At 51.1% G+C, this 19,228-nt stretch overlaps 1 protein-coding gene across 1 annotated transcript; it reads left to right on the forward strand.

Annotated features, from left to right (window-relative positions):
* The first annotated feature begins 1,116 nt into the window (after positions 1-1,116).
* LOC149276308 (rho guanine nucleotide exchange factor 15-like) lies at positions 1,117-12,001 on the forward strand. The gene is made up of 16 exons (XM_089503712.1): positions 1,117-1,525; positions 3,860-4,558; positions 4,644-4,808; positions 5,625-5,661; positions 5,821-5,876; positions 6,074-6,318; positions 7,806-7,966; positions 8,845-8,997; positions 9,192-9,321; positions 9,441-9,515; positions 9,611-9,703; positions 10,163-10,320; positions 10,501-10,647; positions 11,019-11,104; positions 11,186-11,290; positions 11,814-12,001. Exons 1-16 carry the CDS (start codon positions 1,117-1,119, stop codon positions 11,999-12,001), a joined length of 2,907 nt encoding a protein of 968 aa, XP_089359838.1.
* Positions 12,002-19,228: the final 7,227 nt, after the last annotated feature.

A 19,228-nucleotide genomic window follows, 5' to 3' on the forward strand; every position in this document is an offset into this window, starting at 1 on the left:
TTATACAGCCGGAGAGTATATAATATATAATATGAGGAATATACAGGATATAACGGGTTATAAAGACGGGATTAGTTATACGAGGAGGAGAGTATATAATATATAATATGAGGAATATACAGGATATAACGGGTTATAAGGACGGGATTAGTTATACGGCCGGAGAGTATATAATATATAATGTGAGGAATATACAGGATATAACGGGTTATAAGGACGGGATTAGTTATACGGCCGGAGAGTATATAATATATAATATGAGGAATATACAGGATATAACGGGTTATAAGGACGGGATTAGTTATACGGCCGGAGAGTATATAATATATAATATGAGGAATCGTGTGTCTGGTGGCGGGTCAGGGATATTCCTGTTCTGTTAGAGAAACATGCCCTGGAAACACATTGTGCCGTCTTTATAACGATTGTGGTGCAAAGTTCTTATTGTGGAAGATTCTGAACATCTTGCTGGTTTCCGTGGTGATTGCTCCACATCAGGAACTTTGCCCCTGAATATTTTGAATATTATCCAATCTGTTTCCAGTGTAAAGGGCAGAAAATAACAGCTTTAAGATCTCAACTGATTTGCCCCGAGGGAGAGGCATTAGGGGTAGATTGGATGTCTGTGCCTCAATGAATCTGTCTGTATCTGATTTCAAGCCAGTCAATAGATGTCCCTGTATCCATGCCCCGGGACTCACCAAACATTAACCCTTTAATACCCCGTCACACAGACCCCACGCAGTGACTCGCTGACGCTGGCAGCCGAATGGCTCTAATAACAGTCGTTATGGAAACCGTGACTGGTCAGGTGACGATATTCTGAAAGGAGTCACCTGTATTCAAGCAGGGATTCCAGCTGGGATATCACTAAATCAGAGGAGAATATCAGTCGGCTCCACACTGTGTGGCCCCAGAATCTGCCTACTTACCCCGTGACTGGGGTAAAACACTGAGAATCTGCCCCATAATCCCGAGACTGGGGTGGAATCCCTGAGACCCCGCTGACGGAAGGTGTCCATTATTGGTCTAATCCCCCATTTTTATCATTAACCCTTTCCTCCTTTCTTGCAGGACTTCATATAATGCCACCTCTGCCGTTGTGACGTCGCCAACATGATGTCGGCCACCGAGGCGCTCCCCCCTCCTATCCCCCTATCCCAAAAACCCGTGCGTATCATCAAGGCGAAGCCCCCGAAACACCCTCCTCCCCACCTGCCCCCCAAACCACCCCAGAAGCCGCTCCCCTGTGCCCAGAGCCTGGCAGCGGCCACCGGCTCGGAGCTCCCAGAACCCTCAGCCGGCGACCCCTCGGTGCCCGCCGTGTCTGTGAAGAAGATCGTGGGCCTTTTCCAGAAGGATTATCTCTCGAGGCTCGGAGAGGAGGGTCACCCTGGCATACCCCCCAAAACAGCGGGGCTCTCGTGCAAGGAGGAGAAGGCGCCACCCGAGAGGGGGGAAACCCCAGCAAGAAATGGGGTGCAAGCGGAAAAGGCGTTGGAGGAAGCCCTCTCCTGCCCCCCTCGTGAGTATACTTTTGGATATTGGAGTTTATGTCACGGGGTAACTTACCCCTCCCCCCCCGGGTATAATGAGTATATATGTATAAGAACCCCCCTTTGTTTTTAGTTGTCCATGATGTCATCAACATGAAATGCTAATAAGTGCAAGGTGTTCGTGACGTCATCAAGGGTTAATGCCGGGTGCCCCCCTCCGGTGTGTGCGAGTTCCCCCTCAACCCGGGTAGGGTAAAGGATGAGGGAACGGCATGAGGAGTAAGAAGGTTCAGAGGAACAAGGAAGTTCCTAATAAAAAAAAAATACCCATCCAGTGGGTGAGACGGGGCGGAATAAACCGGTTATTCTCCTTTTTACAGTTTATAACCATAAATATTGGTATTCTCAACCCCGTATGTGCCTTTAACTATACATTCTACAGGGGCCGGTCACTGATTTATCTATACATTATACAGGGGGCCGGTCACTGATTTATCTATACATTATACAGGGGCCGGTCACTGATTTATCTATACATTATACAGGGGCCGGTCACTGATTTATCTATACATTATACAGGGGCTGGAGATCCTGTTCTCTCCTCCAGGTTCCCGGGTTAGTGAATACCCTCGCATTGCCCGCGTGCCGTGTGATTGCTTGTTCTCGTACGTGTTTATTTATACACTAGTAGCTGGGAAGGGTTAATGGCAGTTGTTTTTGGAATGTGTAATTTTATACCCCGACCCTACCCTGGTCCGGCTGTCAGTCGTCCCTCCCGGCCCCTCACTCAGTGACTGCGTGTGTCCCGCTGGGGCCCGGAACAGGTACACGAGTGGGATGTGGGCGCGTTTGAGGCCGTGGCGTGTGTGTGCATGTAACGCGTGTTCTGCGTGTATATACCATGTAGATGTATAATGTGATTAATGCATGTGCCGACTGCCGAGTATATATTCTCAATGGCTGCCCCCTCCTCTGGACTGCCCTTCCCCGCTTATCCAACTCTCCCAGGTCTCCCTGATACCCACTTCTTCAGTGAAGCCGATCAACTTACAGGTTAACTGCCCGGCTGCCACCTACCTCTGGCTCCCCTTCCCCAGCCTCACTCCTCTTACAATGTACAATGTGTGTTATTATTATTTATATATCGCCGTCATACTCCGCAGCGCTGTACAATGTGTGTTATTATTATTTATATATCGCCGTCATACTCCGCAGCGCTGTACAATGTGTGTTATTATTTATATATCGCCGTCATACTCCGCAGCGCTGTACAATGTGTGTTATTATTATTTATATATCGCCGTCATACTCCGCAGCGCTGTACAATGTGTGTTGTTATTATTTATATATCGCCGTCATACTCCGCAGCGATGTACAATGTGTTATTATTATTATTTATATATCGCCGTCATACTCCGCAGCGCTGTACAATGTGTTATTATTTATATTTCGCCGTCATACTCCGCAGCGCTGTACAATGTGTTATTATTTATATATCGCCGTCATACTCCGCAGCGCTGTACAATGTGTTATTATTTATATAGCGCTATATTGGTCTCGTCCTCGTGTAATAAGCCCCTGTATGTTCTCTGTATAGGTAGATTTGATCCGGAATACACGGCTGTGTCTGGGATATGTAGGGATTTCTCTCCGGGGTATCGGTCGTCTTTTACCGCATTGGGGACTTTGTACAAGAGAGCAGGAAGCCAGGGATTTGTGTGAAGATGCGCGTGGTGTTGGGTTATCTGCAGAATTTGCCCCTCGGGGGGGGGGGGGCGGCGGTTACCAGAATAGATCTCCACTTCTCATTCATAAAATAGATTTCTAGAAATAAACAGATTCCGCTGGTTCAGCCGACCCCAGAGGGGTTTAAATCTCAGAGGCTGAGATAGAACGGAAGGAAGTTTTACTGTACTGGGAGGGTGGTAGATAAGTGGAACAGCCTCCCAGCAGAAGTGGTAGAGGGTAATACAGGGAGGGGATTAAACATGCATGGGATAGACATATGGCTCCTGAATCTAAAAGGAGACCAACGGCTGATTAAGGCTTGAGTCTTTACAGACGGGGGCCGGATGGGGCCGATCTGCCAGCGGGTTCTGGGTTTATGTTTAATTCTTTGGGTGGCCGGGGTGAGCAGCTCTTTACAATCTCCCATTGGCACCTGGTAAACGACATGCTCGGGGGCCCAGTCAACCGGTATTTTAATAATATATTTAATTATGAAAGTGTTAAATTCACCGAGTAGGCGGAACGGCAGCTTTAACTGGTGCATGACTCGGGAGACTACGGAGGCTTTAAATAACTGGTCTGATCGCTTCTCATTACCCCGCCATTAACAACGCCGTTTTCATTTCCCTTCTCAGCTCTTCCACCCAAGCTCTTCCAGGACCCAGAGGACGGGGCAGTAAAGATGGGATCTTGCCCCCTGCAGGCAGCCTGCCCCTCTCAGTGCCGCTGCGCTTGCCATCAGCAGAGGCCGGGGCTGGTGTTGGTTTGGGTTCCAGAGTCCCGGGGAAGCCATTTAAACGAGGCCTCCGACTCTTCAGACGACAGTGACGTGTTCCACGGGGTCTTATCCATCAACGATGAGTCTGATGAAGGAAAATGGGGGGCCCTAAGAAACAAGATGGCACCTGGGGCCAGCTACCCGGTGAGGCGGAGGTCGCAGAGATACGAGCGCCGTACCCGGGGGGAGGAAGCGGACGGGGTATTTAGTGATAAAGACAGGAACAGCGTGATTCTAACCTCTTACAGGTCCACGAGTGAGTGTGCGTTAAATGGCGAGATGGCTGGTTCCTCCGCTCATGTCTTCTCTCAGAGCACACTTGGGATTGGGAACAAAGAGGATGCTGGTAACTCCACCCCTGAGGATCTTCACTCGGAAGTACCAGTTCCAAATGAGACGCGCTCAGCAACTGCAGAGTTGGATTGTGGAGAGGCTTTGAGGCCTCAAACTTTGCCTTTAAACATTGCCCCTGCCCCAGAGCCTCCTAACTCTAATGCCCCAACCCTGAGGGACCAGCCAGACTCCCGCGTCATGATCCGCAAACCGGCTCGACGGAGTAAGCTGCCCCCCTGTGTCCACCAATGGTTTTGGGGATGTTTCTTTGTTCCCACCCCCTAGTGCCCCAACCAAACCTCCTCGAGGGGCTGCCCCTCCCCCGCCGCCGGCTCCACCACCGTTCGAGAGGAAAGGGTCCCTCAAGAGGAATCCAGAAGAAGTTACGGGAAAGGAGAAGACGGGGTCATCAACCAGCCTATTGACGGACGGGTCAAACCAGGGCAAGGTCCAATCGGCACCGACGGAGAACGGTACTGGTGGGTGATGGGATCCGTTAACCGGTTTCAGTAAATTAACCCCTTCACGGCAGAGGGTTTCTCATCTTTACCGTTGGTTCAGCCATGATTCCCCCCCTTTTCCCTTTGTTTGAGGATCCCGAGCAAATTAGACATTTTTCCAAAAAACAAAAAAAATTGAGAAATGCATAAAATATAATAATGAGTGATGTGAGGAAAAAACTGTTAAAATAGGGGGAAAAAAACCCCAAAATTTGTTTTGCAGTAGGAGCTACTGATGAACAGTGACCCAATTAATGTTCTGCACCATCCCCCGATCACATTAATACCCCACATACAGAGGGCCACACCCACCCCTTACATATTACCCCATAGCGTATATTTGTTATTTATTTTACTACTACTGTTTTTTTTTTACTTGTAGTGTTAGGGAGCCCTTAACAATATATTAAAGTTTTCATTGTTTAATTTGATTTTTTTTTTATTACATTTTTTATTTTTTTTTCTCCCTGTAATTTTTTTAAAATGTCTTTTATTTTCCTTTTTTCATTTAAATTAAATTTTTTTCTCCCCAGTGCTGTGTGAATAGAGATGCCCTGGACATCACTGGGCTCCCTGCAATTATTATTATTATTTTTTCTTTACTATTTTTCATTAATATTGATTAATTTTTATTAATATTATTTTTTTCGTCCGCCTCAATTCTGACGGCCCCTCCCCCTTCCCACGTGGAATGTGTGTATAGGAAATACAGGGTTGATGGGGTTAATCCAGATTTGCGGGGGCTATTTTTTTTGCCCCTGAATGAAGTATTTCTTGTCTCCTGTTTAGATTCACTGGACGGTCCTCAGGAAGACTCTGCGTCCAGGTGAGTGGGGTAACTGTCTGGTGTGGGGTAACCGTGTGGGGGGCTGGGGTAACAGTGTGGGGGGCTAGGGTCACAGTGTGGGGGGCTGGGGTAACAGTGTGGGGGGAGGCTGGGTTTTTCATTGTAATCTAATTTTTTTCTTTATATTTTTCCCTTCAGGTTGCAGAAGGTGAGGAGCCCGCAGTCTATAGACTGGGAATCCCACCTGCGGGACGGTGAGTGCATGCGCATCCTACCTTCCTCTTCTCAGGATCTACAGGATTATTCCTCCCCATGAAGTGATCTCCTTCCTGTTGTTCGGTTGCTGATTGGTTCAGATATTGATCGGATAATTCTGATCTCAGCTTCCCAGAGATAAAATGCCTCACGTCCCCTTTTCTTGCACTTATTCCTTCCCTTTGTGTCCCTGCAGAGCCGCTCTACCAGACGTACCGGCAAATAGTCATCAAAAAGGAGATCCGGAGACAGACCGCCCCGCGAAACAGCAGCTTCACCAGCTACGACTCCACGTTAGACAGTCCCCTCTCATCAGGGGGGTCTCCGAAGCTGGGACGGAGATCGGCCGCCCAGCACAACACGTTATGGCAGGAGCTGCCCGCCGTGAAGGAAAGCGGGGCGCTGGAGGGCATGAGCAACGAACAGAAGAAGATGCAAGAGGTAAATGCCCCTCCCCCTGCGGGGTAACACGGGGAGCTGGGAGCAGGGGAGTGCTGGCAGCCTAAGGCCTGGGGGGCAAGTCAAGTGAAGTGGCCCGTTGTGCCACGAATCAGCCACGAATACATGCCCATCTTTTCCTGAACGCATATCCATTATAAAAATACAAATATGATTCAACATAATTAAATTTAATAGCAACAAAGGATGGTAAAAAAAAAAGCAAAACCTAATGTCCCCCTGATGCTCAGCCAGTTAACTGCCCCCCATGATACTGGCTGAGGAATGGGGACAGCAATGACATGGGGGGGCTGATTGGGGACAGAAGTGACACTGGGGACACACTTACACACACACACACTTACACACACACACACACACACACTTACACACACACACACCTATTTTTTTGTTTTTAACGAATACAATAAAAATATTATATAGCTTGTACAAAAATAAATTGGTTTACTAACCTTCTACTTCCACTTTTGGGGGGTTTCGTCTAGACCTGCACCCCCTGGTAGCAACAGACCGTTTTCTATGTATACAGGAAGTCAGTGACACGACATCTTGCTGGGAAACTGATGTTAACGGCCGCTGGGTGCTGATGCCGCCGGCCGTCGCTACTTTAATACTTTTTTTTTAAATTTAATAGCCGATCCGGCTTGCCATATTAACTTTTTTTTTTTTTAAGTATTAAAGTAGCGCCGGCCGGCAGCATCAGCACCCAGCGGCCATTTAGATTAGATTTCGGGCGGCCTGGGGGGGTGACACAGGGAGCTGGGAGACTGCCCTTCCCCCTGCGGGGTGACACAGGGAGCTGGGAGTCTGCCCCTCCCCCTGCGGGGGGGCACAGGGAGCTGGGAGTCTGCCCTTCCCCCTGCGGGGTGACACAGGGAGCTGGGAGACTGCCCTTCCCCCTGCGGGGTGACACAGGGAGCTGGGAGACTGCCCTTCCCCCTGCGGGGTGACACGGGGAGCTGGGAGTCTGCCCCTCCCCCTGCGGGGTGACACGGGGAGCTGGGAGTCTGCCCCTCCCCCTGCGGTGGGGCACAGGGAGCTGGGAGTCTGCCCTTCCCCCTGCGGGGTGACACGGGGAGCTGGGAGTCTGCCCCTCCCCCTGCGGTGGGGCACAGGGAGCTGGGAGTCTGCCCTTCCCCCTGCGGGGTGACACAGGGAGCTGGCAGACTGCCCCTCCCCCTGCGGGGGGGCACAGGGAGCTGGGAGACTGCCCTTCCTGGGGCTAATTTCTAGGACTGATATAGGCAAATAATACTCTTCCATCAAATATAATGGGTGTTACTAAGATTAGATACTGAGCTCTCTGATCTGCCCCGGGGCGTTGTGGTGTGGTGTGTTGCCCCGGGGCGTTGTGGTGTGTGGTGTTGCCCCGGGGCGTTGTGGTGGTGTTGCCCCGGGGCGTGATGGCGCGTCTGCACCCCATAGTGTTTAGGCTGTAGTCCCGTCTAACCCCCCTCCCCTCCCCCCAGAGCATGTTCGAGGTCCTGACATCAGAGGCGTCCTACCTGCGATCGCTCAACGTCCTCACCGAGCACTTCCTGGGGTCCCGCGAGCTCCTCGATGCCATCATCATCCGCGAGCGCAAGATCCTCTTCTCCAACATCCTCAAGGTCAAGGAGGTCAGCGAGAGGTGAGTGGATAGTGACACCGAGTGTCCGAGACCGCTCCGTCCGACGCCAACGAGTGTCCGAGACCGCTCCGTCTAATCATACTGAGTGTCCGAGACCGCTCCGTCCGACGCCACCGAGTGTCCGAGACCGCTCCGTCTAATCATACTGAGTGTCCGAGACCGCTCCGTCCGACGCCACCGAGTGTCCGAGACCGCTCCGTCTAATCATACTGAGTGTCCGAGACCGCTCCGTCCGACGCCACCGAGTGTCCGAGACCGCTCCGTCTAATCATACTGAGTGTCCGAGACTGCTCCGTCTAATCATACTGAGTGTCCGAGACTGCTCCGTCCGACGCCACCGAGTGTCCGAGACTGCTCCGTCTGACGCCACCGAGTGTCCGAGACCGCTCCGTCTGACGCCACCGAGTGTCCGAGACCGCTCCGTCTAATCATACTGAGTGTCCGAGACTGCTCCGTCTAATCATACTGAGTGTCCGAGACTGCTCCGTCTGACGCCACCGAGTGTCCGAGACCGCTCCGTCTGACGCCACCGAGTGTCCGAGACCGCTCTGTCTAATCATACTGAGTGTCTGAGACCGCTCCATCCAACGGCGCCGAGTGTCCGAGGCCACTCCGACACCACATGCTGTATAACAATAGCGGGTATCTATACTGAGTGATACTCGAGCTGTACGCGTTGTGGGGTATAACGATAGCGAGTATCTATACTGAGTGATACTCGTGTTGTACTCGTTGTGGGGTATAATGATAGCGGGTATCTATACTGAGTGATACTCAAGCTGTACGCGTTGTGGGGTATAACGATGGCGAGTATCTATACTGAGTGATACTCGTGCTGTACGCATTGTGGGGTATAACGATACTGAGTATCTCTGCAGGTTCCTGGTGGATCTGGAGGCCCGTGTTGATGACAGTATACTCATTACTGATGTTTGCGACATAATCCATCTCCACGCCGTCAGTCACTTCTCCGTGTATATCGACTACGTGCGGAACCAGCTGTATCAGGAGAAGACGTACAGCGAGCTCATGTGAGTGGCTCTGTGCTCTCCGCGCGCCCCTTCCCCTCTCCGCGCGCCCCTCCCCCTTTTCGTGTGCCCCTCCCCTTTATTTTTCGTCTTACCCTGCACAGGGAGGATACCCCACGTCTTGCCCCCTATGCCGTTTTGCCCCCCCCCATCATTGTCCCTCTCCCGTATATTAACCCTTCAGCGTCCTCTTTCAGGGAGAGGAACCCCCAGTTCCATGCGGCCATTTGCCGTTTGCAGGAGTTGCCGCAGTGCCAGCGGCTGCCGTTCATGTCCTTCCTGCTGCTTCCCTTCCAGAGGATCACGCGGATTAAGATGCTCATTGAGGTGAGAGCCCCCCGGGTCCCCCCAGCATTGTCAGCTGCAAAGCGTGACTGGTGGGGGTTGGTGACGGTGGGGGGGGTGCGAGGGCTGTTTGTGATTAATGGACGTTCCGGACTTTTCAGAATATCCTGAAGCGGACGGACGAGGGGTCCGAAAAAGAGCAAAACGCCACGAAAGCCTTAGACGCCGTAACAAAGGTACTGAACCCATGGCATCTGCCCCTCCCCCTGCGGGGTGACCCGCGGCTCCGGCTTCCCCCCGGTAGAGCTCTAATCCTGCTGTCGCTCCGCAGATTATCGAGGAATGCAACCGCGAGGTCGGGCGCATGAAGCAGACGGAGGAGCTGATTCACATCGCGCAGAAGATCGAGTTTGATAAAATCAAGGTTAGACCTTTAAACCCCAGCCTCGACCAATCGTGATGACGGAGTTAGTGGATCCCAAACAATCCCCTCTAATGGGGGTCTAAGAATTAGAACCCCCCTCTTGTTTGGATCACATGGAAGCGGCCATTTTAACTTCCTGTTCTCAGGATCTGCAGGATTAAGTTATCTCTGTTGTTAAATTGCTGATTGGGTGGGGAAGGAGCAGGGCGTTCTCCAGATAATGCTGGCTCTGCCACAGGCTGCCACCAATCCCAGCCCCTGATTCTTAAAAGGGAATATCCCCAAACCACTGTTAAAGTAAAAGGGGGGTTGGGTGAGTTCATTTAATTATAGCTGGGGCGGTTCCCACTTTGTGATTGGAGAGCAGGCCTAGGCTTCTCTTTGGCTGGCAGAGGCTTTTTTTCTGGAGCACCGCACACACAGCCCTGGCTCCGCATGAACATGGTGTTGTCCCCGCAGGCGATCCCCATTATATCTCGGAGCCGGTTCCTGGAGAAGCAGGGAGAGCTGAATGAGGTGCACCAGAAAGGGAGCCTTTTTGGGATCAAACCGACCAAACTCACCCCCGTCTACCTCTTCCTCTTCAATGACTACCTGCTCATCACCCAGAGGAGGAGGTGAGATCTTGGCAATCAGTTCCGTGTCCCAGTCCCACCATTGACCTCTCCCTCATTTCATCATCTATGCTTCCCTTTTGCTCTAATTCCTCCCCGAAGCCCATTTTTTTCTTCTCTCAATGTCCTCCACTTCCTGTTTCCCTCCCTCTCTCACCTTCTCTGATTTGATTCGCTGTTCAGTTCAGACAAACACCTGGTTCTGGATTACGCTCATCGCTCTCTGGTTCAGCTCCAGTCCTGTCCTACGATGGAGAACAGCTTCTTCCTGACGCTGCTGGAGAATCACCAGGGAAAGACCAGCGACCGGCTCCTTAAAGCATCCAATCAGTGAGTACAACTGGGAGGTAGGAGTTTGCCCCTCCCCCTGCGGGGTGACCCGGGGAGCTGTGAGTCTGCCCCTCCCCCTGCAGGGTGACCCGGGGAGCTGTGAGTCTGCCCTTCCCCCTGCAGGGTGACCTGGGGGGCTGTGAGTGCCCCTCCCCCTGCAGGTGACACCGGAAGCTGTGAGTCTGCCCCTCCCCCTGCGGGGTGACCTGGGAGGCTGTGAGTCTGCCCCTCCCCCTGCAGGTGACACCGGAAGCTGTGGGTCTGCCCCTCCCCCTGCGGGGTGACACCGGAAGCTGTGAGTCTGCCCCTCCCCCTGCAGGGTGACACCGGAAGCTGCCCATGTGATAATTACTTGGGATTTGTCCTCCTAGGTCTGACCTCCATCGCTGGGTGGCAGCTTTTCCCAGCCAGAAAGATGACGGTTTCTCTGACAGTGACACGATATACGAGGACTGGGGTGAGTCTTCATTCATTTCCCCGTCACGCTTTGCCCCGATATCTCTTCTGATCTGATTTTGAGTCACACTTCTCTGCTCAGACTGCCCCCAGGTCCACTGCATAGAACCGTATATTCCTGTACAGACCGATGAGCTCAGCCTCGAACCCGCTGACATCATCAACGTGCTGAGGAAATCCCCCGAGGGTGAGTGGCGGAACTGCAAGCTAGCAGGGCTCTGATACACGGAACCGCAACCCTGCAGAGCTGGTATACAGAGCGGAGACAGCCAGTAATCCACAGAGCAGGCACTCAAATTTACAAAGAGGTTACAGTGTATAGGAGGGAAGGTTAGTGACCCACAGAGCTGACAGTCTAATATACAGAGGATTCAGTGGATAGAGATTAGGGTTCGGCTGGTGCTGTGATGTACAGACAGGAGATAACCTACAGTGCTAACGCTTAAATATACACAGAGGATACAGTGTATAGAGTGGGGGATCTGTAACCTGCAGAGCTGACGCTCTACTATACAGGGAGGATACATTGTATACAGTGGAGGGGTCGGTAACCCACAGAACTAACACTCCAATATACAGTGGTGATGCAGTATATAAAGAAGAGGTATGGGCCACCTGCAGAGCTGACACTCTACATACTGGATCTTCTCTGTATTTAAACAGTAGGGATCTGTAACCCGCAGAGCTGACACTCTGATTCCCGTTTACAGGCTGGTACGAGGGGATACGGCTGTCGGATGGAAAGAAGGGCTGGTTTCCCGCGAGTCGCGTTCTTGAAATAACGAATGAACACGTAAGACGGAGGAACCTGCGCGAGCGATACCGCGTCCTCCAGGCCGCGCGCCACATTCAGCTGAACCGGCCCAGCGAGCACAAGAAGAAATGGAGCTCTGCGTGAGCGGCCGGTAAACAGGACCGGAACGAGGAGTGCGGACGGTAAATGAGACTGGAACGGGAGCGCGGCCGGTAAATGGGACTGGAACGGGAGCGCAGCCGCTAAACGGGACTGGAACAGGAGCGAGGCCGGTAAACGGGACTGGAACAGGAGCGAGGCCGGTAAACGGGACTGGAACAGGAGCGAGGCCGGTAAACGGGACTGGAACAGGAGCGAGGCCGGTAAACGGGACTGGAACAGGAGCGAGGCCGGTAAACGGGACTGGAACAGGAGCGAGGCCGGTAAACGGGACTGGAACAGGAGCGAGGCCGGTAAACGGGACTGGAACAGGAGCGAGGCCGGTAAACGGGACTGGAACAGGAGCGAGGCCGGTAAACGGGACTGGAACAGGAGCGTGGCCCGTAAACGGGACTGGAACAGGAGCGAGGCCGGTAAACGGGACTGGAACGGGGAGCGCGGCTGCTAAACGGGACCCGGAGCGACATGCGGACTCCCGGAGATGGAGCAGAAGAACCAGGAGATCAGGAGAAGACTTCGGATTCCTCGAGTCCTGAACATAAAGATCCGTCTCTTTGGGGGGTTTGTTTAGAAACGTGAAACACCCCAAAACCGCTGCAAAATGACTCCCGACCGCCACTGCGCTACAGGCTGTCGGCGTGGGCTCCCTGGGCGCTCGCGGTTGTTATGGTCTGCCGTCCGTTTCACTCCTCCGGCTCGTCATTCGCTGCGTTCTCCGGTTTATCGTCAGTGAAGCGGATCCTGCCGCCGGAACTTAATTATTTCACTAATTGTGACTCCGTTTTCCATTTCCATGGATTTCTGCCGTTCCTGGCCAGGCTCCTCATTGTGAAATGATCAGTATTAGCTGGCGCTGAGCCCAAGAGCTTGCACTCAGGATTAACTCATTTCACTGCCAGGGTTAGAGAATTGGGGATTATCCCGGACACGTTATCAGAAACGACTAATATATATATATATATATATACATATCTCGGAGGTCAGTCTTTCCGCCATAAGGTCGGTCTCACGGAGAGGATCTCGCACAGGGTAATTCCTCTCGATGTATCAAGTGGTTTGTACCGTGATGTAAAGTGATTTTTGTGTATACATTTTTTTATTGTGTCTCGCGTCCCAAACCAATGATTTTCTTTATTACAAACTGGATGCTTTCTGAGGAAAATATTAAAAAAATATGAAAAGCAAACAACTGGTGGAGGACTCGGTGTAGGAACAGTCCTTGAGTAATGCACAGACCTGGGGTCCGGGCCCCGGGGTGGGTGACGAAGAGGTTTTATATCTCACTAATGCTCTGCAGCTAATGGCCAAGGAGCACGGGGAGGGGAGTCCGGGGACTGCACATGGGGGGGGCACGTCCTTGACAAGGGGCACTGGGGCCAATCTTACAAAGGCAAGGGTTAATAACGGGAAAAGGCTGTTTCTCCATCAGCGCCAGTGGAGAGGAGCGGAATATTCCTAATGGTGCTGACGTGGGTGGGGCTAAAGACAAGCTCCTCCCACAAACAGAAGAGACGGAAGATAAAGTCTTTGTTGAAAAGATTTTATTGGTGAAAGATCAGACTGGGGGCTGTAGGGTGGTCTTCAGTCTCCGATGTACTGAGAGAGAAGAGGCCTCATCTACACCTGGAAGCTCTGGACCTGTATGGGGCAAATAGGGAGAGTACATTACAGACGGCAGGAGGGGACAATATGAAATGTGTGTGGTGATCAGGGTAATGGGCAGAAGGTGCGTATGGGGTATTTGTAACTGCTGGGGGGGATTTAGGACGAAGCCATCACAGTATACACTGAATGAGGGAGGCTTGTAGTGTCAGCCGGAGACGGGGCATCTCTACTTATATACGTACTTGAGGTGTGACCGGCCTCACCAAACTTTACAAACAACTCCATGTCGGGGAGACGCCGTCTGTCGAGTGGAACAAAGCTGTCCTGGGTGTCGTTCAGGAAGGACGGGATCTCCTGGAACCGCTTCAGTTTCCTTTCAGGAATCTACAAGGAGAAGAGACACAAATGGACAGTTTTAGTGTTGGTCCGGCTTGGTTATTTCTTTACTTACTTGAGGTGGTCTTAACGGGGGAGTCAGACTCCTGCTCTCCATCGCTTCCCAGTTAATGGGCTGGAAGAACGGGTGATGTCTGATGCATCCGGTCACCCCGAGGCGTCCTTGGCCAAAAGCTGTAAAGGCAGACGAGAGGAACATGTTATGGATACGTGTTAGGTGTTAGCGTAAGGAGAGGATCCGTTGAGCATCTTGAATAGCACCACCCCAAAGCACCACCAGTCTACAGCGGGGCCATAACTGCTTTCAAGATGGACGCGGCCTTCACGGCTTTCTTGCGGATCACCTTCACTGCCACCAGGGAGTCCCTGCCAGCGAGAGACGCCAGCATCACCTGAGAAAAGCAAAGGGTTAAACTCTGTCATAATGTTCCAAAAACGTACGTAATGGCTATAGCTGTATGACCCGGGAGAAAACGGAGTCTTTAGACCAGCATAGAAAAGGGTGCAGGGACCTCAGTGGTCTCTTCTTCAAACACACCCAGGATGGAAATCTGGGATCGGATAAATCCTTACTTAGAAGTTACTAAAAGTAAACGGAGCGCTCACCTTCCCAAAGGAGCCTTGTCCCAAGAGCGCGTGGAAGTCGAAGCTAAACGCGGACAGCGTGGGCGGTCTCTTCAAGCCCCTCACCGCAAGCTGACGGCTTCCTCCTATTGGATAAAAACAATCCTTATTACAGATACAGGCCGGACACCGGGCGGGATTCAGGGTCTAACAGATAGTAAGAGAGCAGAAAGAGCCCGGAGCGGAAATTCTCTTATCGTCGGCCGTCTACATCCCCCGTTTTCTCTCCCCGATTCTCTTACCTGCGCTGTTCTGCTCCTCGATGATCCGCCGCTTGACGTCTTGGTCACAGCTGCCTCTGCTGCTCCGGGGACGTTTTTCGGGACGCTCTCTCTGCACCTCCTTCTCTGGCTCGTTTTTTTTGAGCGATTTCTTCAGGGGAGTCTTTCCTCTCTTCCTCCTGTATTCTTCCAGGTCCTCCTGCGGCCTCGCGCTCTTGCTTGGCTCCTCCACCTCCTTAGCAGCGCGTTTCCTCTCTCTTCTGTCCTCGCTGTCTATGCTGCTGCTCTCCTTCTTTCTTTTAGGAGCCAAGACTCCACCAGCTGGTTCCTCCACTACGTTCGGCAAACTCCTCTCTCGCTCTTTCTTAGCCAGGTCTTCATGGGCTTTGGGTTTCTCCTCCGGCCCCAGACTCTGGCTCGGCTCCTTCACCTCCTTAGCAGCACTTCTGCTCCGTTTCCTCTCTATTCTCTCCTCTCCCTCTGTGCTGCTTCTCTCCTTCCTTTTGTGGGCCGAGACTTCAGCGGCCGCTTGTCCCGCGTCTTGCCCTTTTCTCCTCCATGTTGCGGCGTTCTGTATTGCCGTCTTCACCCGAGTGAAACATTCACGCAGCCGTTTGGGGCAGCATTTTCGTATCCTCCGCTTCAGTCTAGTGGAGAGACTGCACTTCCCCGAGGTCACTGGTGAGCTTCCACTCGCACTTTTCTCTTCCTCCATAATCGCTTGTTGGGTCAGCAACACTTGAAAATCAGATAGCAACTCGCAAGTGTCTAGTATCCAACTGAACTGAGGAGAGATGCGTGTACTCTTGGGATGACCTGCAGATGACATCTTCTACTTACCACACGTGGTCTGAATTTCTCCTGCAGGGCATTTACAGTTGACGTGTAAGACGCTGCGCTCAGCGGAAACGTCCCTGGCTCCATAAATCATCTATTCAGTTGGGGCAGATGAGAATGTTCTAAACCAACAGTGTCTGACATGTTTGGGGAAGATAGCATGGAAAGTGACGGTAAAGTCAGGGATCTTCATGATGTACCAGGTCCCACTGGTGGTGGTTAGACCTTCATGTAACGTCTGCCGTTAACGAATGAGCACTCGCCGCAGAAATCCCATACACCACTCTGCCTCCTCCCCCTCCCATACACCACTCTGCCTCCTGTCAGCAACGGAGGTTTACAAGACACCAGGGAGTCGGGTAGAGAGGCAGAGTGGTGTATGGGAGGGGGGAGGAGGCAGAGTGGTGTATGGGAGGGGGGAGGAGGCAGAGTGGTGTATGGGAGGGGGGAGGAGGCAGAGTGGTGTACGGGAGGGGGGAGGAGGCAGAGTGGTGTATGGGAGGGGGGAGGAGGCAGAGTGGTGTATGGGAGGTGGAGGAGACAGAGTGGTGTATGGGTGAGTTGTAGTGGTGTATGGGGTGGTATAATGAATTTCAGGGTAGCAGAGTGGCATATCTGGGGGAGTTAGAGTGGTGTATAGGGGGAGGTAGAGTGGTGTATGGGGGTTATAATGAATTTCAGAGTGGCATATCTGGGGGAGGCAGAGTGGTGAATCAGGGAGTATAATGAATTTCAGGGTGGTGCAGGGCATTTATGGGGGCGGAGTGGCATATAGGGAGGTATAAGGCATAAATGGGGGCGAGTGGCATATTGGAAGTTATAAGGCATATCAGGGGGCACAGTGGCATATAGGGGGTATAAGGCATATCGATATTAGGCATATCGGGGGGGCATTAGACATCTGGGGGTAAAAGGCATATCGGGGCACAGTGGCATATAGGGGGTATAAGGCATATTGATATTAGGCATATCGGGGGGGGCATAAGACATATCTGGGGTAAAAGGTATATCAGGGGGCTCAGTTGCATATCACTGGCATATAAGGAGTATAAGGCATATCAGGGGCACAGTGGAATCTCTGGCATATAAGAGGTATAAGGCAAATATGGGGGCAGAGTGGCAAGCTGGGGGTCAGATGTGCATAACTGGGGGCAGTTTGATAAATAAAAGAAAATATAAACAAGGCTTTTTTCTCATAGTTTTTAATAAATCTGAAAAATAGTTAACATATGAATTAATATTTACTAATAACTTTGTATTAAAACCTAGTTTGAGAAACACTGTGTTTGTGTTCTTGTAGCTTTTATTATTATGTCAGTAAAATAAGAAGGTGAATAGAGAGAGGCCATTGTGATAAAGAGATGAAAGGGTAAATTGTACGTTTTTTATTATTTTTTTTTTCCGATTAATCGAAAAAATAATCAGCCAACTAATCGATTATTAAAATAATCGTTAGTTGCAGCCCTATGTGAAACCTTATCATCGAGAGGTGCAACTGAGTCACATAATAGTCTAGCAAAGAAGAGGGTTGGTAACCATAACTGCAGACGAAGGGAGAGATTTTGGAAGCTTCGCGATGAACGTTATCCCTAGCGAAATCTGCCCACGGAAGGAGCTGTGCCCAATCGCCTGGTGGTCTCCCATGAGCCGGAGAAATTGCTCCAACGACTGCTTGGTTCTTCCTGAAATCCCATTAGTTTAAGCATAGTAGGCATAAGGCGAAGGTCAACGATAAAGTCCATGGTCAAGTGGGTCCAAGGACTAGCAGGAAGTATTCCAGCCGGTCAGGAATGGGAGGATTTCCTGGTAGCACAGGGAATGCATGCTGCTACGGACTCTGTACAATCAAACTGTAGTTTCAGCCACGAAAGGTGCCTGGAAACAATATCCTGAGTGTGTTGGGTGTCACAAAAAGCAGCACATTGCATCTCTCGTTTCGGGGACATAGTGCCAATGGGCCAGTTACGGTGAACGGGGGGCTCCAGACTGGAATTTCAGAATTCCATTGAATAACGGGGATGACAATTAGGGTGTAGCAGAGGCAATGATTTGAGAAGGAGGAATGATGGGTTCAGGGGTTATTTTCTCATTGTGACTCCTTTTCAGACCCGAGAGATCTCGAATTGACACTTCTCCAGCCTGGCATACAGGATAAATGGTTTTGACATGACCCCTGAAGGACGATACAGACATGCCTACGACAAGATTCAAGATCATGACAATGAATGAGAATATCATCTAAATAAACGATTCCAAACTGTAGGGCAATGTCCCAAAATCTATCATATATAAATTCTTGGAACACAGCAGACCAAGGAGCATCACGGTGTTCTTGTAGTGTCCCATGCGGGTATTGGAGCCAGTCTTCCACCCGTCGCCTTTCCTAATAGGAATCGGGTTGTATGCCCCCTGAGGTCCAGCTGAGTGAAAATCGGGCAGTCATGGGGGCGATAGGGTGGAAGTTGCTTGGTTTGTTTTTTTATTGAACACATCAGCATATTCTTTATTGTGCACCTGCAGCCACGGGAGACCCAAAACGATGAGATATCTGGACAACGAAAATGACACAAAATGTCATTGATTCCTGGTGGAGTAGACCCACACAGACAAGCAGAGGGGAGGTTTGCTGGGTAATGGTAGCCAGATGCAAGGGGTAGCCATCAATAGACAGTAAAAGGTAGAAATACCCTGCAGAAAGGTGCTTGATGTCTATCCACCAAAAGACAAGTTAATGCGACCCATTGAGTCAAGAAAAGAGACTGGAATATTGTTCCCTTCTATGGAGACCAATTGGGAAACAATCTCCTCTGGTTAGGGGAGCAGAGATAGGCTCGTTTAAGCGAGGCTCCCTTTCTTGGCCTGAGTGCAGTAGTTATTAGGACAACACCTGGCACAACCACTCTTCCGACCCCTGGTTTTCCAGTCCCAAGTAGGATGAATCCTTCTCGCTTGGAGTCAGTAGTTGACTACCGCAGAGTACCGCAGAGCCTCGATCTACTACTACGGCTAAAATCTTGTCCACTCCACCTACCAAAGTAAGGCGTGGTTTTAGTTACTACCAAGGAGAAGATGGGCAGGTACAGTGAGATGATGGGCAGGTACAGTGAGATGAAGGGCAGGTACAGTGAGATGATGGGCAGGTACAATGAGATGATGGGCAGGTACAGTGAGATGAAGGGCAGGTACAGTGAGATGAAGGGCAGGTACAGTGAGATGATGGGCAGGTACAATCAGATGATGGGCAGGTACAATCAGATGATGGGCAGGTACAATAAGATGATGGGCAGGTACAATCAGATGATGGGCAGGTACAATCAGATGATGGGCAGGTACAATCAGATGAGAGCAGCAGATCTATGTTCATAATGAAGTTAGGCGATATACACAGAACAGCACAGCTTTGCTTAAGGGGCAAACTGGCAAGGGTTAGTATTTGGGAAATTCAGTACTGCATCAAGGGGCCAGATGTGCCTATCTGCCAGTGCCTGCCCACGCGCTTAACGACTGCTGCTGCTCTATCTCCTTCCTT

This window comes from Sceloporus occidentalis, unplaced genomic scaffold, assembly GCF_023333645.1.
Source record: "Sceloporus occidentalis isolate IW3139 unplaced genomic scaffold, rSceOcc1.0.p SCAF_242, whole genome shotgun sequence".
NCBI classification, from domain to species: domain Eukaryota; kingdom Metazoa; phylum Chordata; class Lepidosauria; order Squamata; family Phrynosomatidae; genus Sceloporus; species Sceloporus occidentalis.

Coding starts and splice junctions, on each gene's coding strand:
- LOC149276308 (XM_089503712.1), top strand. CDS start 1,117: ATGATGTCGGCCACCGAGGCGCTCCCCCCTCCTATCCCCCTATCCCAA. Junction 9,322..9,440: donor GGATTAAGATGCTCATTGAG/GTGAGAGCCCCC, acceptor CGGACTTTTCAG/AATATCCTGAAGCGGACGGA. Junction 10,321..10,500: donor CTCATCACCCAGAGGAGGAG/GTGAGATCTTGG, acceptor TTCGCTGTTCAG/TTCAGACAAACACCTGGTTC.